Below are 24314 nucleotides of genomic sequence, written 5' to 3' on the forward strand. Positions count from 1 at the left end.
TGTGCCCTCCAGCTGCAGTTGAGCCTTGATTGCTATTGGTGTGTCTGTGGGTGGGACTGACCCTCCAGCTGACTAGCTGTGAGGTGGCTGTGACTAGCCGTTATGTGGGGGCCGATCCCACTGAGTGGAAGTTGCTTTAGTGGGGCTTTGGTGCCAACTAAGTCCAACTTTCATGTGTGTCACTTGTGGAACTGGTTAGGAGGTAGTGTGATGTGGTCTAAAGCTAACCACCAGATGTGTTAGTTCTGGAATGTCTTAGGAGGGGCTCTAGTGTAGGCCAAAGTCTGCTGCTGTTTGTGCCTGATGTGGGAGCTAAAGCAATCTGAGGTTGGTTCTGATGGTCCTGGGCTTGGAGGCTCTGAGGACAGGCTATGCTGCAAACTGAGGCTGGTTGCCACGAGTGGCAGACTTGGGGCTACCTAATGGGAGTTACCATGCAAGTTGAGACTGGTCGCCGCTTGTGCCAGGCACAGGGCCGCTTAGCCAGAGGTTCAGGGTACTCTGAGGCTAGCAGCTCATTTGGGGTTTATGGGCCTTAGAGAAATTTTAGTAATGTCCACAGCATCAATGGAGGAAGGTCACTTGGATGTGAGTTGGGTGGGGTCTCAGGGAAACAGGTGAAGTGGAGCGTAAATCAGTGTTAGGTTAATGGAGAGCTGACTGGTGCCAGCCTGAGCCTGCCAACAAAGCAGCAGTGATGCCGGCCTTTGCTTTCACCCCCGGAAGGAGCTGTCCTGACCCTCCAGCTCTTGCCCTGAAAAGCTCCATAGGTCCCTGGAGCTTTTCAAGCTGAGTCCAGTATGGGCCTGGCATCCCTAATTCCTCTGAGGGGGACCCCTCCAAGCTGAGATACTCCTCCCGATTCTTCACCACCACAGGTGGGTGTGGGGCCTTCCTATTGTCTCTGCCCCTCCTGGTTTCTTATTCATATCCTTAGAGGACTTCTGTTCCTCTAGTCTTCAGGTGGTGGTTCTATAACTTAGTTGTAATTTGGATGTGATTGTGAGGGGAGGCGAGCACAGTGTGTACCCACTTCATTCTGACTGCAAGTCCTCCTTGAAAAGGTTTTGGAGCCTGACTGGCCAGGGTGCTCAGCGGGCACCATCTCAGGGACTTCTTCCCTTACTCTATCCTGAGACCTTAGTCATGACAAAGATGTTCTCTGTGTACAGTTGGTTCCAGCTTAACTTTGGGCCTCAGGAATGGGTCTGTCCATCTGTCCTATGACACTAAGCCAGCTCTGAGAGTGGCAGGACCTGGGGGGTGCTGGTCTCCCTTCTTCCCCTGCAGACCCACTTGACCAGTCAGGATGTCTTCTCAGCTGGCGTTTGCTGCAGAAACTCAGGTTCCTGGAACAATCGTTTTCCTCTGCAGACACAGAAGAGCTGATTCTAACCGCAAGATGGCCATGTTCCCGGTGCAAGGTAAATAAACCGCTCATTTTCCCCCCACCTCTCCAATAGGTCTCCTCAGGTCTGAGACTGGTCTACTGTGGCTTTTTTCACGTGGACAGTGAGAGGTTGTACATTACCAAGTTTCTCTTACATCACCCAGTTTATAAGGGAGGAAAGCCAGAAATAGGTAAATGAATTCATGTAGTTCATGGCTGCTTTTCCCCACCACACGTGAGCTTGTAAACAACTTTACCACCTACCATGCAGCAACCCCAAAGAAGGGTATTAATATTGCCTTGTAAAAAGATAAGTAATCTGAGCAAATTACTTACAAATAAGGATTTTTATGGAGTCCAGGAGAGGAAAAAGGAAAAGAAAGTCTTCATTATATAAGTATCAAAGAGCACCAAAAGCCTGTCCTTAAGAGGTTCTTAGGTACATTAAGTTTAGGGCTTTTTTTTATTGCTGATTACAGATTTAAAACTATGAAATGTGCACTTCTTGGCAAGTCACGCAAGTGATTATTTACATTACCAAATAAAAGCTTAAGGAAACAGACAAAAATACAAAGGACAAGAAAAACACAAATTGGCATCAGCCTCAAACGGATTGAGTAACAGAAAAAGTCTCCACAGTCAGTGTCCCTCAAAATTTTAAAAATTATCCAAACAGTGCAAATGCTCAACTCAAATCAGTATCATATACTGAACTATTAATACTTGGCCCTTGAAGCTGCAAACTGGAAAAGTCATCCACTTATTTATGATCACACAAACCACCTAGTTTGCTCAAGGTTCAGAGTAAAGCAACATTTAATATTTTTTTACAAGATGGAATTTGTGACAAGTTCAAAAGGAAAACTTGCTTTGTTTTTATGCAGCTGTGCTAAGAAGTCTCCCAGCTTTCCTCAGAAACCGTCCTGGGCTTTATTGGCCAAATGATAGTTCAAAGCAGTGTCACACTGGCCGCCTGAAGGTACCCTTGGAGATACTGGAGCGCTTCTGCATTGAGGCTGGTGCTCACCATTGATGGAACCTACAAGAGTCAGGAAACACAAACTGGCTGTTGGAGATCCCACCATACCAACACAAACCCCATCTCTACAGGAGAGCTGCCACAGTTCTGGGAAGAATAGTCCCTCACAACTGTTGAAGGAATTCCCAAGTAACTAAACTACTTTTTATGCCTTAAAAAAGGAATTGGACTGAAAAGTGGTTTCATACTGAATTACTACTATTGTTCACTGTGGTACAGGCAATGTGGTTATGTTTTAAAAAGAAAAAGTCCTATGGGTCAGTGACACATAATGAAATATATATGGGTGAAATGAAATGCTGCCTAAACTTGCTCTAAAATTCTCTAGCGAAGGGGGGAAAAAAGAGCAACACATGAAACAAGATTGGCAGATTATGATAATTACTGAAGGTCAGTTCGTCGGTTGTTTTATTATGGAAAACAAAAATACATAGAAACAGAACAATGAAAAATATAAACTTAAGACCATAAAAAGGGATGGCTAATAGAACAGTACAGCCATTAGCAGGTTTACTCTATATATTCCATTATTTAATTTGAGTATGCTGCAGTTAAAATATATAAACGTGTTCAATCTGGGAAATATATTTTTTTTTTAGAGAGAGAAACATCAATTGGTTGCTCCTGTACGCAACTGGACCGGGGATTGAACCTGGGAACTTTTGGTGCACAGGACAATGCTCCAACCAACTAAGCCACACCAGCCCTGATGGAAATTTCTAGTCCCTGATTTACTCCTAAAATCATTCACTTAAAATACTTTTGTAGCCCATAATTTTAAAGAGAAATAACCCTTAACTACATATAAATGGGATGTCGTTTGATCAGGCTGACCAATGATGAGGCACCAGAACTAATACTACCCTCTTACCTTCCCATAAACATGTCCATTAACCACAGCATTCTTTAACAAAGATATTTAATATTTACCCTTCCGGGACAGGCAGTAGACAATTTGTGAAGTGATTGTGCCAAGTGAATCTTGGGGTTGGTCACCATTTGACCTACGGGATCATGCTCTTTTCTCCCAGCAAATGCCAACTGTGAGAAGGCAGTCTGGTATCCTGGCGTATCTTCTATGTCAATAAAATGTTCTTCATCAGGAATAGAATCATCCTCAGGTAACTCAAAAAGGCCAATCAGAGACTGCAGTAAAGGAGTCCTGGATTGGAAGAAAGCAAGACAAAAGATTAATACTTAGAAGATTTAAAGAACAAACAGCAGTTCCTTAGAACCACAAATTATAGACTCACAGTCTTAAGAATAATAAAGATGGACATCAGTGCTTATGCCTATCTAGAAACCATTTTTCTTTTGGCCGCAACACCCAAATTTCTCTTTTGAAAACTACTCCATCCCCAGAGATCTCAAGCTGGCTGTGAGACCCAAGCCACATGAGGGAGATTCAGTGCTAGAAGGCAGAAGAAATAAGCCTCAAGTTGTAGATCACTTTATGGAAAGGCTGGCTGGATAAGTGAAACTGTGATAAGGAGAGGCAAGAGTTGGTCAAGTAAAGCTAGGTCTGCTGGACATTGAGCCCAAGCATGTAAGATCTTCTCTTGGCCTGCTCAGTTTCCCTTAAGACTGAAGCCAGTTTACTTGGGCACCAATCATAAAAAAGTCAGAGATCATCGAACACAGGGACTTTTTACCAGACTCTCAAGAGGTTCATTAATTTCTTCCCTTACCCCCCAAAATGTTAATAATCAGGAAACAAGATCATCTTAGGCCCAGAAGGATCCACAAGTCATGTCTTGGACCTGATGGTTCCTAGTGGAGAAGCTGAAATCAACCCAATTCTCTTGGCCCTCAAGGGAGCTTGTTTGATTTTGCTGTCAAAGGAAAGGAAGTTGTAATTTCCAAGAACTTTAGAGTACTTGCCATAGCTTGGTATACTCAGTGTCCATCATTGGGGGACATTCTGTTAGTAATTTGGTTATGCCAACGGCACAAATCTTTTTCTCTACATTTCCAGATACTTTCTGAATTTCAGGAATAATAATTTTTTCCAAAACCATTCCAAACATTCTGTTAATCAAAACAAAATAAACCCAGTCAATATTAAATTAGACTACCACTGTAATTAAACAGTTAAACAGATGTTAATTATACTTAGTGATTCCTTTTACAAAATAACAAGGTTGCACTGAATGGAAGAGACTTACAGATGACAAAGCATCAAACCTACCCTGTGGCCAACTGCCATCATCTTTTGAGAACACCAAAGCCTATGCTCAATCTTTACAGCCATTTTTGGTCTTGTATGTTTTTTGTTTTTTTAAATGAGAAATTAGAAAAAAGGGATAAGCGGAGCAAGATAAAAGACTCACCCACTACCCAGCAGTAACTACTTTTAAATTTTTTCGATTATAACTACTTCTAAATTTTTTTTATTATAACCTTCCCAAATTTCTATGCCTACATATCTATAACTATGTAAATGTTAATGGCTGTACCAAAAAATTTAGCCAATCATTCTATGCTGTTGCAAACATCCTAGAAGTTTTCCATGATTCTAAATGCTGTAGATTATACATTAATAAATCCTTTGAAGTGGAAGTAGTGGGTATCAAAGAGCATGGCCATTTTAATGCTCTATAGAAAGATCATGCCAATTTAAGCATGAACTGACTTCCTCAAAATCTTTCATTTCTAGAAACCATATTTTCTGGTACTGCTGTTTAGGTTAATTCGTTTTTTGCATTTTATTCAATCTTGAATTATTTGATCCACTATAGATACAGAACTCTAACGAGAGTTTTCTCCATCCTGTCATTTCCTTACATCCTTTTCCTAAATGGGGAATGCCACCCAACACTCTTTGGATCAATAAAGCTGCTTAGTATGTATGCAAACTTTTCGCATTTGAAAAATCACTGTTAACAAAGGCAGACTCCTAGAAACAACACTGACTATCTCACATCATACAGAACACTGGTGTGGGGAACTCTGCTAGAGTGGGGAGTAACTGGGAATTAGGGAAATGTTTACAGGGATTTATGACCTAATCCCAAGAAAAAAAAATTTTTTTTAAATATGTTTTTATTGATTTCAGAGAGAGGAACATCAATGATTAGTCATTGATTGGCTGCCTCTTGCATGCCCGCAAGCTGGGCATGTGCCCTGACTGAGAACCCAACCCTGACCACCTGGTTCATGGGTCAGAGATCAACCACTGTGCCAGGCCCCCGAGAATATTTTGAAAACCACAAAAATACTATCATTGCTCCAAGAACTACGAAATTATAAAATAGATACTAGTTTATGCTAATAAATAAGTAAATAAAATACAGCCCTGGCTGGGTAGCTTAGTTGGTTAGAGAGTTGTCTCAATATGCCAAGGTTGCAGGTTCGATTTTGTCAGGGCACAAACAAGAATCAACCAATAAATGCATGGATAAGTGGAACAACAAATTGATGTTTCTCTCTCAAATCAACAAAAAACTAAAAAGTAAAATATAATAAAAACAAACTTACTTTGGTTGTATTCCGTCAAATATTTCTTGTAGTGCCAGTGCCCCATATTTTATACAATACAAATTAATAAAGACTAAGAAACCTGTTGAAAGGAGATGCAGATTATCAATACAGAGGACTCACTGCACTAAACAAGTGATTTAGTGGAAATCTGCCAGATGAAATATTTGTCATTTAAAAAAAAAACAAAACCCATACTAACTTTAGCATCAATACTTGCCTTTTAGTACAATTTAACATAGAATTTCTGCCTTTATAGTAATTCTCCATGCATTCTCTGATTTCTTTATCATACTTCTATTAAAATATTTTGATGTTTAAACTTATAAACTAACCTTTGGAACACTATATTTGAAACTGATTTAATGTTTGAGGAATACAAATATCTTAAAGTATTTTATATGTAATGTTTATAACTGATATCAAGGTTTGTATGTAACCATAACACCTAAGGATTTTAGCTATTTTCCTTCATTATTTCTCTAGGAATACTGAATTGACTTTACTTACTCTTGATAAACTTTGTTGTTTTGGAATTTTGAAGTCTTTGGAATAGTAGGATGAAGATTTGTTTCCTGTATTGGTCAACTGACTCACTAAAGAAATGAATAAAAGCAACAATATAAATTCAGCATTTTTCTGAGTACCTAACAGAATCCTTAACTAATGTACAACGAGCTTACATAATTCATACTCACGGAGGCATGTGCTCTATTATACTGTTTAGAAGATAAAAACCTTGGTGGTCATTGGCTTTGGATGCAATGAGCTTCTGGAAAACACCTAATAACCCAGGCTACAACAAAGCAGATCAAATAACAATCAGTTAAAGAGGCAAGGGTTAATTATTCCAAAAGTTAAAACAGGTGATGTATCTTGGAAAAGAGTGCACATTGTAATAATCTAATTAGCATTCCTACTTTAGTTCTTATTTCTGAAGTGTGCAGAAAAACAATCCCACCTCAACAAGCCCTTAAAGTTTAAGTTCTTGAAATTAACCTTAACCCCACTCTTATTTTCCACCACGGAGATAACTAAAGGATACCTAATTCTAATAAAATATACACTAACATCTCCTAATTACTTCCCTTATTAAATTTAAGAATTTTTTTAAATCTGCCATTCCAACTTTCTCTCGCTACCTTAGAAAATTACAGTTACATCAAAATAAATCCAACTCACTATTTTGTCAGCTGCAGCACTTGCTATCGTATTTGAACCGCGTTCTAGGAATGCCTGGAGAAGCCTCACTAGAGCAGGGATATTTCCTGTTCTTTCCCAAAGCACTGGCTGAAGGAGATGAGGAAATAAGGCCATATAGGAAGATGGAATATCATTTTTGTGTGTTTCCAGAAGCAAAGACATCACTTGAAAGACATATGGAATAAACTCTGTTGAGAAAAATAACAGCTGTTAGCTTCATAATCAATGGCTCTGGCACAAAAGATTCATATTGTTAGAAATGCTGTTTCAACCCGGCCAGGCGTGGCTCAGCGGTTGAGCTTCGACCTAGGACCCAGGAGATGGCGGTTCAGTTCCCAGTCAGGGCACGTGCCGGGGTTGGGGGCTTGAACCCCAGCAGGGGGTGTGCAAGCAGCCGATCAATGACTCTCTCTCATCATTGATGTTTCTTTCTCTCTCCCTCCCCCTTCAATCAATAAAGATATATATTTTTAAAAAAGTAAATGCTGTGTTCATATTATAAACACGAATAATTTTATTCAATTAGGAAGAAAACAGCTCCCTTTGACTTACCTTGTACATCGTTCTGTAAGATTTCAGTGAACACCAGAAACAAAGCCTCTTCAAAGTTGACAACGGCAGCAGGGCTGGCTTTGCACGTGATTCTTATAGATAAACATATTGCTTCAAACATGTAGTGATTAAAGTGAGGTTTGCTTGGGTTCTGAAATTTTTAAAAAAGGCCTATTATTCTAATAACCCAAGTGACTATATTAAATGTCATTGAGAATAAAACACACCTAAACCTTTCTAAAACATTACAAGAGATGCCATTTAAAAAAAAATCAGTATTAAGAAAAAGCACCAATTACACTAAAAGGCCTGCATATATGTTAAAATTTTACATTAACTTTAAAATTCAGATAACAAAACAATACTTACTAATACCTGTTTGTCTGGATTTTTTTTTTTAATGAGCAAAAGTCTACTACTAAAAAGTACAACACGAGCCTCAGCTGCCTATGCTATAAGGAACTTATCTTCAACCCGTGCATCCCTAGAGCCATCACTATAAATGGTGGTGGATGAAAAGAGCAGGGACATGTAAGTCCTGGCTCTGCCACTAGCCTTGTGTGGGACCTTAGACAAACCCTAACCTCCACTGGCTTCGACGTCTATCCAGAGTGATAACCCTTCGTATCAGTTTTCCTGGAAGGCTACTACATAAAGCTGACGAACTCAGAAGATGAATGTGTAAGTGGGGTGGATGGGACCCTGCTTCTCGAAATTCCCCAAGGCCCAGAGTAGTACAAGACCCTTACCCAGACCTCAGTAGAAAAGTAATCACTGTTCTCCACAATCCCGCTAATACTTCCTCTGAATTTATCTCCTTTTCATAGTTATTAGGAATAAGAATCTAAAAAATAATTTTGTCAACCTTAAAATGATTTATTTCCTAAAACTTAGAATATTTAAATACGAATCAAAATATCTGTAAAATTTCTGATCAAAGGAGGAATTAATAGCCTCTTTTGTGTCCACTTGATAAAGCCTACTTTTCTAAGATCATTTCAGATTATCTGTACTTCCTCAATTTTCTTCAATGAACACGTACGTTTTGTTTTTTTTAAATTTTATTACACATTACTTTTTTTTAATGAGAATAAAAATGTTTTAAAGTTTCTGAGCCTATACTTAAAGGTGAGTGCTGCCATGTCGCAACACTTTCAGAAATGCACATTATTGGGCCAAGAAGAATTCAAAGACCTTTTCCTAAGTCTGACCTACTGCCAGGAATGGTGATGCTCAAACAGTTTAGAGCATAAGTTTAAAAAAAGCAACTATACTTTCAGAAGTGGCTCTGTTACCTTACTAACAGCTAATAGCTTCTGGGTAAGCTGAGCGATGAGTGTAGGGATATAAGGGATGATCGATTCTTGTAGGAGGGAAAAACTTCGCATGACGGCTGTAAAAGATAAAAAGCAAAAAAGCAAAAACATTTTAAACTTCAGAACAGTGACTGAGGGATTCATCAACTGAAATCTTAAGACCCTTAACCCCCAGATAGCTCTATTTAAAATTTAAATTTCCCTTCCTTTTAAAATTAGGCCAGGGACTGGCAACAAAAGTTAGCTGGAAAATATTATTTCTAGAGGGCATAAGCTGAAAGAATTTAAAATGGGACAATAAAAAAAATAACGAAGTGACCAAACAAAGAGGAGGAAGTAGTAGCACTTTTCTGAGTTTCTTTCACTTAGAAATTAGTGGCAGAACGTGTTTAGTCCCGGCTTCTTGGGAACATGATTGCAGCCTACCAGCAACTGAAAAGAGGCCACCTGCTCATCCCCTCTAAGAGAGATTAGGAGCATTAGAAAAATCCAAAAATACATATAAAGCTATGGAGGGTCCATATTGCAAATATAGTGCTCATTAAAAGATGCCTATAAACATTTGGTATGGGAGATAAATACATTAAGCTAAAAATGTATGATAGCCATTCTTGCACAAACTGAATAGATGTTCCCTAAGCAGAGCACATACTATATGCCAGGCACACAGAATACAAAGTTACTCTCCCTTGCCCCCTGAACTTTGCAATGTTTCCTCTAAATGAACCAAGGCCTCTCACCCTCCTCCTAACTACTACCTATCCCTCACCTCAGCTTAGACACCATTTCCTAGAGAAAGTCTGTCCCTGAGCTAGGCTAAGAGGGCTAGAGGAAGGATCAGTGTCCCTCCTCTGGGCTGACACACAAGGCTTTCATTCATTCATATAGCAGTATTTACCGAGAAGGTGTTACATCCTGGGTGCTCTCGCATACCCGGGGAACACGGCAACAAAAACTGTCATTACATATCACTGTTGGGAGAAGTACAGTGCTGAAAACACACACCTACACAAACATGTATACATGGGCACACACCCCAGGGGTCCTGACCCAGGACAGGTATCAGTTTCTTTGAAAAGCATTTCCTATGAATCCGACACTGTACTAGTCTCTTGGAATCCAATAGTTAATAAGACTATGACTGCCCTCGAAGTCAAAGCTGTCACAAAGACACTCTCCTAATGGAGCACCTGGCAGGTGGTTACAGCTGCCTGTATCCTTGGCAGTATGTCTATGAAGACAGGATCTGTGTGGGATCTATCAAGTGCACCCAGGTTTCACACCAAGACCTAGCATCGCATGCCATCACTGAATGTTGTCTAACCTTGGCCCTCAAGAAACTCAATCTAGGAAAGGAAAAAAAAGGAGTTTGCTATTTCTCTTTAATAGAGAAGTCCTCTATCAAATTAGGGTAAAACTTTTTCCTGAAAACTGTTAATAGTAAACAAAATAATATTCTTTAAAATAGCCAAACCTACCTAATTCTTGGCTAACATATACAACTCAGTGTTTACCCTTACAATCAGATTAGACACTTATAGTCTGTACACCAGGGAAACGGCCTACCTTTCATAATATATTCATTTTCTGAAGAGCCAGGAAGTGTGAGAGCTTTGAAAAGGTTTGTTAGCAGTATCTCAACAAACGGTGCGATTTCTGCAGCTGTAAAGCTATAGACGAAAAAACAGCTTTCAGTCACTACCAACTCTTGAGTGTGTCACTCTGGATTACCCTTGGCAACTACTAAATCACACTTCTTGGCATAAAAGTGAGCCATCTCCCACCACTTACATCGGCAGACATCTTAGGAAAATGATTTTTTTTGCATGTGCTCATGTTAAATTCCTAAGGCTGCATATCTGAGGCCAATCACAAGCCAAAACCCAAGCAAACCCAACATCATCTGAACATGTTAAGGTCATCCTTGGTTCATATCACTATTGAGAACAGAACTCAGACTGTCAGGGGGTTGTCACCTATACTTCCTGGAGGTGGAGCAGATTCAGAACTGTTTTCTGCATAAATTCTAGTCCTGAAGAGATACTGGATTGACTCACCTCAAAGAATGTCCTTTCAACCCTTAATTGGCCTCTGAGAATATCTGCATTTCAAGTTCTTGATGAAAAGAACCTAGAATTGTTTTCCTTCTTTTACCCAAAGCTCAGTTTCAAGAAATAATACTGTTGAAGGGCCTGAAAGACATGCAGACCATCCATTCTTCTACATTTTATCCTTGGATCAGGCCAAAAAAAGCTATCTTGGACCATAGAAAATACTTTTCACTTAGTCGTGTCGTATCTCATCACTGAATAAAACTAGTCAGGTGAAAATAACTATGCTGCATGATCCTGCTAAGAACATGACTACTACACGTATTTCCTCCATGAAGGCCCACTTCTGAGATGCCTTCTGAGTAACTTTAAGCTCATGGACATTGAAAATTTTAACTCACCAAGTTTCCCTTTTGCCCTTGGTTGCTAGAAGATGCCACATAAAATTTAAGAGTTTCTTTAACTACTGTACAGGATCCTGACACACATTTCTGTTTGTTAAACACACCCCAGTTACTTTCCTTTGTTCCAATTTCCTCTACTTGATTATCATAATGTATTTTCAGCATGCTGCCTCCTTTCGGATTGAGACAGTATAAATGAGTAAAAAGTATATTTATTTTTCTCTTAGTGAAATTATGAACACATTCAGAAATATCCCTGATCAGTACAGAACACCCCACACCAAGCTGAAAAAACATAAACTGCTTAGAGTGCAATACTTACAGAGTGGCATGGTTAGGCCCCTTCATAGTGAAAAGCCTCTCAAGAGCATGTGCTGCGTAAGTATGAACAACAATACTTTCAGCTTGGAGGTGATTGATCAAGAGAGGAACAGAGACTAAAAGCTGCTCTTTTGGTACCTGAAAAATACAATAATATACATGCTCTAACTCAACGATGTTATTTTTGAGTAAAAAACAATGGGAAGGAAAGGACTTGCTGAATCTAAGAAGTGTTCTTTCAGCTATTACAATGAGAAATGATATGGTGGAGAAAGAAAAACTTCTACCCCAACACAATGGTTCAATTCACATTCTCTTTTCCAATTCTCTTTCTCTGAGCATAAAAACTATGCTTAGGGTAAAATCTTACCATAACACAGTATGAAAAAGCAGACCAAGATTTCATTAATCTTAAGAGCTATACTTTTGTCTAGCAGGCATTTCTTGGAAAAATCATTCAAGCTTTGTGCCTTATTTTCTCTTCTAAAAAAGGGGGGAGGACAACAAAAATAATACTAATCAGCCCACTGACTGAAGGGTCTCAGGTTCGATTCGGGTCAAGGGTATGTGCCAGAAGCAACCAATCGATGTCTCTCTCACACTGATGTCTCTCTCTCCCCCAACCTTCCACTCTCTTTGAAAAGCAATGGAAAAAATATCCTCGTGTGAAAATAAAAAAATTAACTAAAGAATCATCAGGAAATAAATTATGGCATATTCTTATGATGAAATACTACACAGCTATTAAAAATGAACTGTAACACTTCTACTAAATGAATAACTCTCTAAAATAATGTTAAGCTGCCCGGCCGTCAACCTAGGATCCAGGCGATCAGGGTTCGATTCCCGGTCAGGGCACATGCCCGGATTTCGGGCTCAATCAATGACTCATCATTGATGTTTCTCTCTCTCTCTCTCCCCCTCTCCTTTCCTCTCTCTGAAATCAATAAAGATATATTTTTTTAAAAATAAAAAATAAAATAATGTTAAGCACACAAAAACAAGATGTGTGGCCCAGCTGGCATGGCTCAGCGGTTGAGCATCAACCTATGATCCAGGAGATCGCAGTTCGATTCCCAGTCAGGGCACATGCCCAGGTTCTGGGCTCGATATCAAGTAAGGGGTGTGTAGGAGGCAGCCGATCAATGACTCTGTCTCATCACTGATGTTTCTCTCTCTCCCTCTCTCTGAAATCAATAAAAATATAGTAAAAAAAAAAAAATAGGAAAATCTATAGATACTATTATGGAATGACACTCAGGATATATTAAGTGAAAAAAGCAAGGTGGAAAAAGTATTTAATATACTCCTTTCTGTGTAAAAGGAGGAGAAATATAAATATACATAGGAAAGGTATTGCATTATATTTTCAAAAATAAATGAAAATAAACCAAAACTCAGTAGGAAAAAAATGGTTACCTTTAGGAAGAGGGAGGGAACAGGGACGCAAGCTACATCTTTCTGAATGTACCTTGCTGTACACCACCTGACAGTGGAGGCATGTAAAGTAACCCTTCTCATGACCCCCCAAAATAAAAACAAAAACTCACAAAGACATCAACCTAATTGTTTATCAAGTTTGTGGCAAAAAATGCACAAAGAATAATTTCAAGTTGCTTTAAAGACAGTATTTTTTAACTACACATACTTAATAGGATAATACTGTAAAGATCTAAAAATCACAAAGAAATCAAACTACATTCAACAGTATTATCTTAGTAATAATAATGGTATTGTTACTTATTTTCTGGCTGTCTCCTGTGAAAAAAGCCTAGCACCAATGGCAATTCATTAGCGGTATCTGTAGTACTTAGATTACGGTATTTAAATAACATTTCCCATCATCATCAAGAGGTAGATAACTGAGGTCTGAAGCAGGAAATTTACCAAATGAACTTGGAATGTTTTGTCATGTATAAAAGAAGCCATTAAAGGCTACTAAGTACATGTGAAGAGGGCACAGGAATCTATGATGGGGCCCCACTGGCCAAAGATGGAACTAGGGCATCAAAATACCCTCATTTGTCACCTATGGAGGTTAGTAAGGCATTGTCTCGTTAATCCAAAAATTAATAAAGAGGGAAAACAAACAAACATTTATCCTGCTTTCCCCAAACAAATTGGTAATTAATTATCTATGAGACCATGGTGGTGGTTGCCCAAATGAATGAATATGCTAGAAACTATTTAAGTGTACATTTTTAAATGGTGAATTTTATACTAAGTGAAGTGTAACTCAAAAAATAAGTCAATGATGGAAAATTCCTCTTCACCTGAATCCAATGATCACTCTTACCATCACTAAAAAGAGACAACCAGACATGGTGTATGTCCTATGAAATAAAACAAAGTATAACTATAACAAATTTTTGCTCCCCTTCCAAAGGATTAAGTGGCATATAATATATAAATGAAAAGCTACTTACTTGATTCCTAAAAATCATAATGTATTTGATACCATCAGCTTTGAGGACAGGAAATTCATTCACTATTAAAAAAAATATATATCGTAATTATTTAAGGGCTAAGAACTATTACTCCCAAATTGATGACAACATTATCAGGTTTTTAAAACACGATTTGGTAACCAAAATGTCAAGAAACTGAAGTTTAGTTACCTCCATAATAATCTACTATGTAGCTATTAATTCCGATAAGATTCTAAGTTTCCCCCCTTACCTCTAAGTTTCATTACAAATTAACATGTACTACTTCTATAACTGAAGAAACATAACTGGGACCATGACTAGTGACTATATATCATCTTCTCCCCAGAACTAAAACTATTCTGAATCAAGAGCAGGTCTCTCTGCCTGAGATTTGCTTTAAATTGCTCTAATGGTGGAAAAATAAATTAGGGAAAGACTATTGGTCAATTGCTAAAAATTCTTAAAGCTGGGTGATAGTAACATGGAAATTCATTACCTTTTAATGTATTTAAATTGTCCATACCATAAATTTTTAAAAAGGGAATTATCTATTTACCTTAATCAATATAGTTTCATCAACATAGGAAATTATCCTTAATATTTATGAGTTTCAAGTACTTTAAATTTACTTCAATTTTTAAGAGTTTATTTTCCAAATGAAAAGGAAAAAAAAACCAAAGTATAATTCCTAGACTATATGCCAGGGTAACAAAAAGCTGAGTTACGATTTCATCTTATTTGTTCCTATTTTCCTTCTACATAAGCAAATATTTTCTTTATATAAATAGTTAATTTCACCTGTGCAAAATCTGGAAGAACCATTTGAGATTTTATTCAATAGGAGAAATACCTGCAACAAGCATTGGAGGCAATCTTTTGAGTACTATAATGATACAGAGCCTCTACTATAACTTTTGCCATAATGTCACTTATTTTGTAGTATAAAATAACACTGCAACAGCCCTGGCTGGATAGCTAAGTTGGTTAGAGCATCATCTCAATACTCCAAGGTTGCAGGTTCAATCCCTAGTCAAGACACATACAGGAAGCAACCAATGAATGCATAAGTAAGTGGAACAACAAATTGATGTTTCTGTCTCTCTCAAATAAATTTTTAAAAACTGCAAATAAAAATTGCTGGTATAGTGTTATAAGTTGTATAATTATTCACAAAACTCACCATTAGCTGATTTTAAATCAGGAAGAATGTGATTAACAAAGAATTCGGTAAGGTTTACAAGTTCATTTGCTTGTGTAATTCCATGCTGAAAAACAAATTTGTAAGAGGGTAACATAACATGAAATGCCTGTATATATCTACTGCACTGGACATTTAGGCAACTTTAGAAGCCAGGTTAAAAATGGAGACAAAAAATTCAAAATACAAGCTGCTTAAAAACAAAACAAGACTATGTTAATAAACAATAAAGAAACTTCCCTAAATTAACAAACACTGAGTCTTAGCTAAGAGAACACATGTAGCCATCTGTCAAATTTTTGGTCTGTAAGAAACTTAAGTGCTTAATACATCAACATAAAGTCCTCTTTGGAGATGACATGAATTCTAGTAAGAACTAACAGGTTATCTAGCAGAGTAGACCGGAGTCATCGGAAATATATTACTACTTCTTTAATTCTGTGGTCGCCAACATGTGTTTTAGAAATAAAACTACATTGAAAAGATTCACCTTCTGTGTTTGGGCTTTCGATGCCAAAGATGTCACTAGGTAAATGGCTGCATCTTTATGTTTCCAGTTGACAGATGGATTTTTTGCATATTCCTGCAGCATGGAATTAACATAACCAGAGAAGATTCCCGTCACAGGTCCCTCAAAAAACTTGCATAATCCTCGTACTAGATCACAAGCAGCCCTGCGTCTAGTATCAATATCTATAAAGTCAAAGGGAATCACATAATGAGAAAACAACCACCAACCAACTGATCAAGTTTATTAAAAGAAGCTGCTGATAGCTATCAGCAACATAAGCAATGAAAATAACTTTTTTTTTCCACAACACAAAATGAGAATGAAAACTAAAACTAGGTCATAGTAGTATGATAAACACTACTAAGTACATAAAAAAGAAGACAAATGATTCAACTGAATAGCTCACATAAGACCTGCTTTTTAAGGTGAAGCTAAAACAGTTCTCCAACAAAAGCCAGTTGGAATGACACACTAATCTTAGCCCTCGCCCCTTCCCCATATTTACTAGAAAAAAGAGCAACTTTAAAACTGGCTTGCTGCCTGGCCAGTGTGGCTAAGTGGTTAAGCACTGGCCCATGAACCAAGAGGTCACTGGTTCCATTTCCGGTCAGTGCATATGCCTGGGTTGTAGGCTCAATCCCCAGTAGGGAGTGTGCAGGACGCTTATAGGAGGCAGCTGACTAATGTTTCTATCTCTCTCTCCCTCTCTCTTCCTCTCTCTCTCTAAAAAATCAATAAAAACATCAAAAAACAAAACAAAAAGAACCTGGCTTGCTAAGACTGTTAAAAACCAAGATACTTACCAGATCCTTCCAAATCTCTTCTTATGTACTCCTCAGAATTATCTTCAAAGGCTTCTTCATCAGCAGCTACAAAGAGAGATGACATTTCAGATAAACCGTCAAATTGACATGTTTTACAGCAAAGTATTCTTTCCAAACACACGACTACTTCATATATTATTACTAATTACTTACAGCAGCAAACACTACCCTGGAAGATTAGGTAATAGATCCTTCACACAATTGTGATACTGGCTCACTTGTTCTAATATGGCATCCACATAATTGGACTTTTATCATCAACTTTCAAAAGTGAGTGTTGGGAACAAATCTAGGAGTGCCAATTTTTTATTTTGCCAGATAAGGGCATTAAAAAAAAAACAAGCTAACAACTATAACCACCATTATTTTACAAAAATCATTTCAACACCAAAAATGTAAGACAATATCAGAAAAAAGACATGTTCTTTAAATATATAGTTTTATGAAAACACATAAGGAAATAAAGTACCGCAATATATTGTCCTTTATTTCCTAATTTTGTTCCAAATAATCGAGAACCATTGATTTAATGACTGCTGTGATATAGAACACAATTCCTTCTACATTTACTACTTGCTCTTCCTAACTGGAAGAAGGAAAGACATTCTGTATACAAACAGTTTCTTAGGACAATCTCAATCTTAAGCACAAACTAAGTGGGCTTTCACTCTATTTAAAAGTTATCACTTTTAATCTCAAGTCAACTGTTGGAAAAACAGCTATTTGCCTTGGTAAAATAGTAAATCAAACAAAACCAAATTATTTCTGTAAGTTGAGATTGTGTACAGTTTACCTTATTTTCAGTATACCAGGATTGTTAAAGTCTTATTCAATATTCCTATGAAAAAACCTCCACAGCATACAACAAAGCTCATCACAGCAGCACTCATTTCACAAATGCCTTTTATACCAACCACACTTTGTCTCGGTTTAGAAAATAGGCAATAAATGATCTACAAAAAGTTTTATTTAGCAATAAAAAAATTAGATTACAAAAATCAACAGGGAGAAGACTTACTAAATTTATACTAACACACTCTATAAAAGACTAAGTTTTTGATCTCTTGAAAAAGCTTTATACTTAGCTATAATTACCTCTAAATTCCATGTTAGGCACAATAACCTTTTCACAGATACTTGTCAGTATGTTCTGGTCCTCAAACAGATTCTTATAGTGAGGTCTCTCACAAACTGAAGCCAGAAATTGAATTGCATTACTTACCAACTGGAATAAAACACAAAAATAAGGATATTTTTAAAAGCAAAGCTGAACCATTCATTTCTTGGGGAAGTAGGGAGAGGAATATCTTAATTATTTGTCTCCACCATCTTACCAAGTCATATTTGACCTCTTGACCTGTTGTAACTAGTAAATTCCAGATAGCTGTGACAAAAGGAGGCAGGTACTGTTGAAATTCTTCATCATACTTTTGTGCATACAGTGCAGCATTATCACAAATCTGGGATTTTAGGAGCTCCAATAAGCCTGCTTCCTCTTCATCCTCACATAAGAGAAAACAGAAAACTCAAACATAGAACTTTAATGCTACCATAAAACAGAGAGTAGCTGTAATGCCTGAAATAACTTTAAAATTTAAATCCCGTCCGGCTGGACGTGGATCAGCAGTTGAGTGTCAACCTGGGATCCAGGCGATTGGGGTTCGATTCCCGGTCAGGGCACATGCTCGGGTTGCGGGCTCCATCCCCAGACAGGGGCATTCGGGAGGCAGCTGATCAATGACTCTCTCATCATTGATGTTTCTCTCTCTCCCCCTCTCCTTTCCTCTCTCTGAAATCAATAAAGATATATTTAAAAAAAAAAAAAAAAAACAGAAAATTAAAAAAAAAAATTTAGATCCAAAGCCAAGTGTTCAACACTGCATCTATGCCACCATCAATTTACTCACCCAGTCTTTCAAATAAATAAAAGATGAAATACTCGTTTATTAATCACTGAGAACAACTCTCAAAAGTTTTCAAGTTAAAGCCTTTTCTTCTGGTTGCTGAATTATAAAATATTTACATATAAAACTGAAAATAACATTCCCACAGAAACCTGAATGATAAAGATTATATCATTTTCCTTTGTAACATTGTTAGTTGTATTGTGTCCTGCTGTCTCCCAAAAGGTTCTCATTTCAAATATATTAAAATGTGTCCACCCCCCTAATAAGGTAATGCTATAAGATTCTCAAAAATATTAAACAACAATCTAAATCAAGGGTCAGTAAACTACATCAGAGCCTGCAGGTCTGCTGCCTATTTTTGTAAGTAAAACTTTATTGAAACAGTCAGGCTTATTCCTTTTCCTCATTTATACCATTTCTAGTATTGCTTATGGCTGTGTTTGACTACAACTGCAGAGGTGCAGTGTTGAAACAGAGACCGTACAGCCCACAAAGACAAAAGTATTTACTACCTGGACCTTTACAGGAAAAGTATACCAACCCCAATCAAAACAATGACAGTGATTTATATAATACTCTCAACTGTAACAGCAATCTGCAAACACCTTTTGAGCTGTACTATGTGCCAAACAGCTCATTTCTCAAGGCATAAATACAGAGGCTGCTATAGTGAGATGACGCGGTGGTACATGGCTAAACAGGCACAAAGCTCTCTGTAAGAATCTATGTGAAAGGGTTTTTTCCTCGTGGACTGACAGAATTATTTTATCTTTTTTTGTTGCTATTCATTTAATGAATCTTAGGAAAAATTTGCTGTACACTCATAATAATGACTTTCCCTCTGCACCCACTCCCAAAAACTGACTTGAATCACCAATTCCAATTTTTCTTTTATATGGTGTTGAAGTAGTCTTAATATTTTACTTTGTTTCCTGAGAAAGGGGTACATTCACAAATACATTAATATGAGTAACAGAGTAAGTGCTATACGCTAAAAAGTATATATTACAAAACCCAGATCAGAAACTTATACATTACAAACTTTCATCATGTCCCCTTTTTCCTATGTTGTGGATGACTTTTTAAAAAGAGATTACAGGTCTAAATTTTAAGTTTCCTTAATATCTTCAATGACAAATAATTTTCTATTTCATAAATGTTCAAACTGCGAATACTTTAAAGCGTTACTTTCAATGTAATAAAATAGCCTAATCTATACACTATGACCTAAGTCAGGCACACAACAAAAGTAATTGATTCTGTATACTACAACCAACCAAATAACAAACATCCCACATAATCAAATATTATTTGCATTCTTGGAATTCTAGTTATTACCAATGCAAAAGTAAATAATTTTTAAGGAACTAGAATGCCAAATATTCTTAAATAACTTTACTTCATTTTCTGAAGTCTAGCTATCCCCCAAGGTTTGCAGAGAGTATTCAAATAATTAAGCAAAATAAGATTATGATTGATATATATGATTATATTTCAAATAATCCTTAATTTTAGCAAAGGGCTACTTGGGAAACATTTTAAACAATACTTACATCAGTTTGCAGAAGTTTATTATCTAATGTCAAGAGAGTATGAAAATTGTTCATCCAAGTTTCCATATTATCTTCAAAAAACTCAGGGAGATCCTAAAGAATAAATGCAGACTTGAGACTTTTAATTAAAATAAGTATGCTATTGCCCAGCTGGTGTGGCTCAGTGGATTGAGCCTTGTCCCATGTACCAAGAGGTCGCTGGTTCCATTCCCAAACTGGGCATATGTCCCAGTTGCGTGCTTTATCCCCTGGAGGGGGCATGCAGGAGGCAGCCAATCAATGTTTCTCTATCACCGACGTTTCTCTCTCTCCCCCTCTCCCTTCCTCTCTAAAAAAAAAAAAAAAAAATCAATCAATCAATCAATGAACATATTTAAAAAAAAAGTATGCTATGTATTTAAGCTCCCCCTGTACACACGTCAAACATTTTTCACATGCCTACACACTAAAGCCCACACTTCTTAGCCCGAATCATTATCTATTTTGACAAGAATTCTCTGTTCCAACTAGGTCCGGCAGCTAAATAAACCATTCTGACTTCTGTCTCTGTTTATACACTATTTTTTTTATCCTCACCCGAGGATATTTTTTCCATTGCTTATCAGAGTGTGAAAGGGAAAGAAAGAGAGGGAGGGAGGGAAACATTAATGACACATCAGTTGGTTGCCTCCCGCACCCGCTCAGACCCTAAAGCCGGGGATGGAGCCTGCAACTGAGATACGTGCCCTTGGCCAGAATCAAACCCAGGACCCTTCAGTCCGCAGGCCAATGCTCTAACCACTGAGCAACCAGCTAGAACTCTGTTTATACACTTTCAACCACAAATGATGCCATCTCAATTTCCTGCCTCAATTTAAATCTACTTAATCCTTCAAGGTACAGCTAAGACTGTTATGAATGAAGCCTTTCCTTATAAAACTCAGGGCTTACCAATATATTCTTTTCCCTTTCTGAACTACTGCATTGAGTGTAAAATGACCACCAATTCACACTTACTGTCTTACAGTTAATGCTTTCTTGCACAACACTATTGCCACCTTAATGAGGTTGATAAGCTCCCCAAGGGTAAGATTATGCCTTTTGGTGTCCCTGACTATGCCTAACAAGTTATTAAGAGCCTCATTCTACCCGACTTCTAAGAAGCAGGATTCAAAAGAAGGTATAAGCAAATGCTCTTAAGAGTTTCTCAAACTGCTATCCAGCTGACCACTGATGTGGGGATGGCATTTTGGGCTGTTCATCCCCTACTCTACCTAATCCTTTTGTGGAATGCTCTTCCTACCACTGTGAGTCATGCTACAAGGATTAAGTCCAGGTACTTGGCTCTGGCTAAGAGCAATGAAAAGGCCAGATCTTTAAGATCCCCTTTTGGTTCCTGGAGCCGTGAATTTTTTTTTTTAATGTTTTTATTGATTTTAGAGAGAGGAAGAGAGAGGGAGAGATAGATAAAAACATTGATAATGAGAGAGAATCATTGATCAGCTGCCTCCTGCACGCCCCACAGTGGGGATCAAGACTGAAACCCGGACGCATGCCCTGACCAGGAATCGAACTGTGACCTCCTGGTTTATGGGTCAACACTCAACCACTGAGCCACACTGGCAGGGTTGGAACCATGAATCTTAAAATAATGGGTCAATAACAGAATGAATGGAGGCCACTATCTCAGTAGCAACAGGGTGATCGGGTATTTTCTGCTATAAAACTGTGGCTGTGTTTCCTCTTAAATAACACTGCTTCTAAAACCTTCTAAAGCCTGGTTCTTCAGCCTTGTGTCTCCCAGGTATGTTTCCAATAAGCTAGCAACAGACCTCTTAACAAAACATGACTAAGATACACTTAAACGAACAATAGGAAGGCCTGAGAATGTGATCTCCGTGTCTTCAATAAAACAGTAGAGGATGATTCTCCATAAGTGAAGAAGGATGTGGGTGGGAGTTTCTCTAACTTACTGGTCCTACAAGAGAATGCTACTTTTCCCCATGAAACACCCACTAGCATCTCTAGGAACTACTATAAAGTAGAACATTATCTACAGACAAAGAATGGGTGGAGTCAGAAAAAAAATTTCTTTCAGAAAAATCAATGCTGGCAAAGAGGTCTTTATCAAACGAAAAACTGTATACTTGAAAACAATAAGAATCAAAAGCGAGAAATAAAACTTACCTGAAAGTTTAAACTGTAGAACAGTTTTGAGATCAGGATCAGGGAAGAAAAAAGAATCCTCAGGGCAGAGGCATCATTTGCATGGGTACTACAGAGTTCAATGGTAGCCTTGGAAAAAAATTTAGAAACATAGTTTTAGTGTATCGAAAGTCTTGAAATAGCCTTGCACTAGGCTGAGACTACCTGTATCTCTTCTCCAAAACTTGCCTTTTAATTAGTAGAGATTTTAAAACATACTTTGAAGTTGCCTGTCACGGCACTACTAAAAAGTCTAATGTTAAGGTGTTTTAGACTAGATAGATCCTTCCACTCTTTTCTGTGCATATATAAATATATTACACAAAATTGTCTTTATAAGCTCTCATTAAATAATTCCCCTGCCACTTGGCATTTAGGTTGTTTCCAATTGTTTATTATTCTAACTGTAATAAATAGGCTTATCTAGAAAACTTTGTGCACACCTCTAATTCTCATAAATTGAGATTCTAGAAGTATATTACCAAAGCGGAAGAATAGGCTACAAGCACAGATTTTGAAAGCCAGATAGACCTAAATATAACCCAAACTGTTACTCACAATAAGCAGTACTTTGAGCAGATTAAGTTATTTTACTGACACCCAATCTCCTCAACTGTAATATGAGAATGCCTGCCTCAAAGAAAGATTATGCAAATTAAACGAGGAAAAACTACATAAAAGGTCCTAGTGCTTTGTGTACAAGACACTCAACAAATGTTACTTCCTATATCCTGCAGTTAGAAAAAAAGTGAATTACTAAGGTGTTCCTAATGAAATGTCAAACTCTAATAAGCTAGTGCCATTTTTAATCGAATGAATAGGATATCACAATGTTGGTTTCACTGCACTGTGGCTAAGACTTTTAACATTGTTAAAAAGAAATAAAAATCTTTGCCAGTAGGTGCAAAAAATTGTTCACATTTTGTTTAATGTTGTTTTTTTAAAAGAAAAATGCACCATCAGTAAGACATACTAACCATGAAAAACCTTGTGTATACTCAACAGTTTAGAAAGTTGTGAATATCACACAATTTCCCCTTTTGAAACTAGGAAATGAGCACCTTCTTTTGAGTCAGCAAAAGGTTTGAGGCCTGTGGGATACTGAACCCTCTTTCCTTATCTGGACAAGAAGGTTAACAATACATCTTTCAATCTTACAGGATTCTCTCAAAGATGCAGAACATGTTTAAGAAACTAGCCTGTTCACTACAAGATGATGTACAAGATACTAATTAAACTACATAAACAGGCAAATAAAAATGTAGATCTATTCCTTTAGAGGCACATACTCAAATACTTGAGTGGAATAACTGATGCCTGGGATTTGCTTTTAAATATTCCTACAAAATGAGGGGGAAAGAATAAATTTTTTAAAAGCCAAAATGTAAGTAACCGTTACCTTTTGTAATAGATACATGGGAGTTCATTATACACTATCCACTCTAGTTCTGTGTAGGTTTGAAATTTTTCAAAAGAAATGCTGCTCTAAATATTACCTACAAAATAAGCTTTCAAAGCATTCTCTTAAACAAAATTTATTTAAATATTTAAGCAATTTTAAATATTAATTAAAAAACATCACTAAGATATTATCCATACCTTAAATAGATTAGTCAAAGGCAAAGCAAAGGCATCCAGAACAAGTTTAATTTCAGTCCATAACTCGTTTGACTTAAATTCATGGCGGTATCTAGAAAATTAAGGTAAAATAGGTAATTTACAAGTTTTTGTTTACTGATTTAGTTCTTAAAGGACAGATTAGAAAAAACCATGGCTAGGCAGTTTTCTGAAATTCAAAGGTAATTCTTGGCTTTCTTTTTAAAGGAATCAAGCACAGTTTAAGGAGACTCAGTTTTTCACAGGGGACAGGGCATTATGAAATAAACATCCTACTTAACAAAAACCAAACTAACCAATTGAGAGGCTTATGCTCTTATTCTATTATTATATAAAAA

The 24314-nt window shown here is 37.3% G+C and overlaps 1 protein-coding gene across 3 annotated transcripts in view; it reads right to left on the bottom strand.

The window, feature by feature from the left end:
- Nucleotides 1-2188: 2188 nt before the first annotated feature.
- The window catches only part of CSE1L (chromosome segregation 1 like), a 55870-nt gene continuing 33744 nt past the window's right edge, over nucleotides 2189-24314 (bottom strand). For all 3 annotated transcript variants that reach the window (XM_081148695.1, XM_081148694.1, XM_081148696.1), the window contains 20 exons: nucleotides 23959-24049; nucleotides 22342-22449; nucleotides 20176-20268; nucleotides 18050-18217; nucleotides 17811-17940; nucleotides 16695-16760; nucleotides 15871-16073; nucleotides 15363-15447; nucleotides 14180-14241; nucleotides 11755-11891; nucleotides 10544-10647; nucleotides 8957-9054; nucleotides 7662-7812; nucleotides 7089-7297; nucleotides 6605-6702; nucleotides 6417-6502; nucleotides 5907-5988; nucleotides 4311-4457; nucleotides 3360-3591; nucleotides 2189-2429 (listed from right to left, as the gene is read on the bottom strand). In XM_081148695.1, the coding sequence (XP_081004821.1) occupies nucleotides 2340-2429; nucleotides 3360-3591; nucleotides 4311-4457; nucleotides 5907-5988; nucleotides 6417-6502; nucleotides 6605-6702; nucleotides 7089-7297; nucleotides 7662-7812; nucleotides 8957-9054; nucleotides 10544-10647; nucleotides 11755-11891; nucleotides 14180-14241; nucleotides 15363-15447; nucleotides 15871-16073; nucleotides 16695-16760; nucleotides 17811-17940; nucleotides 18050-18217; nucleotides 20176-20268; nucleotides 22342-22449; nucleotides 23959-24049 (2440 nt within the window). In that variant the 3' untranslated portion in view covers nucleotides 2189-2339. The remainder of the gene's footprint in view (nucleotides 2430-3359; nucleotides 3592-4310; nucleotides 4458-5906; nucleotides 5989-6416; nucleotides 6503-6604; nucleotides 6703-7088; nucleotides 7298-7661; nucleotides 7813-8956; nucleotides 9055-10543; nucleotides 10648-11754; nucleotides 11892-14179; nucleotides 14242-15362; nucleotides 15448-15870; nucleotides 16074-16694; nucleotides 16761-17810; nucleotides 17941-18049; nucleotides 18218-20175; nucleotides 20269-22341; nucleotides 22450-23958; nucleotides 24050-24314) is intronic.

The sequence above is a fragment of the Miniopterus schreibersii genome, assembly GCF_964146895.1.
Source record: "Miniopterus schreibersii genome assembly, chromosome: 10".
NCBI classification, from domain to species: Eukaryota; Metazoa; Chordata; class Mammalia; order Chiroptera; family Miniopteridae; genus Miniopterus; species Miniopterus schreibersii.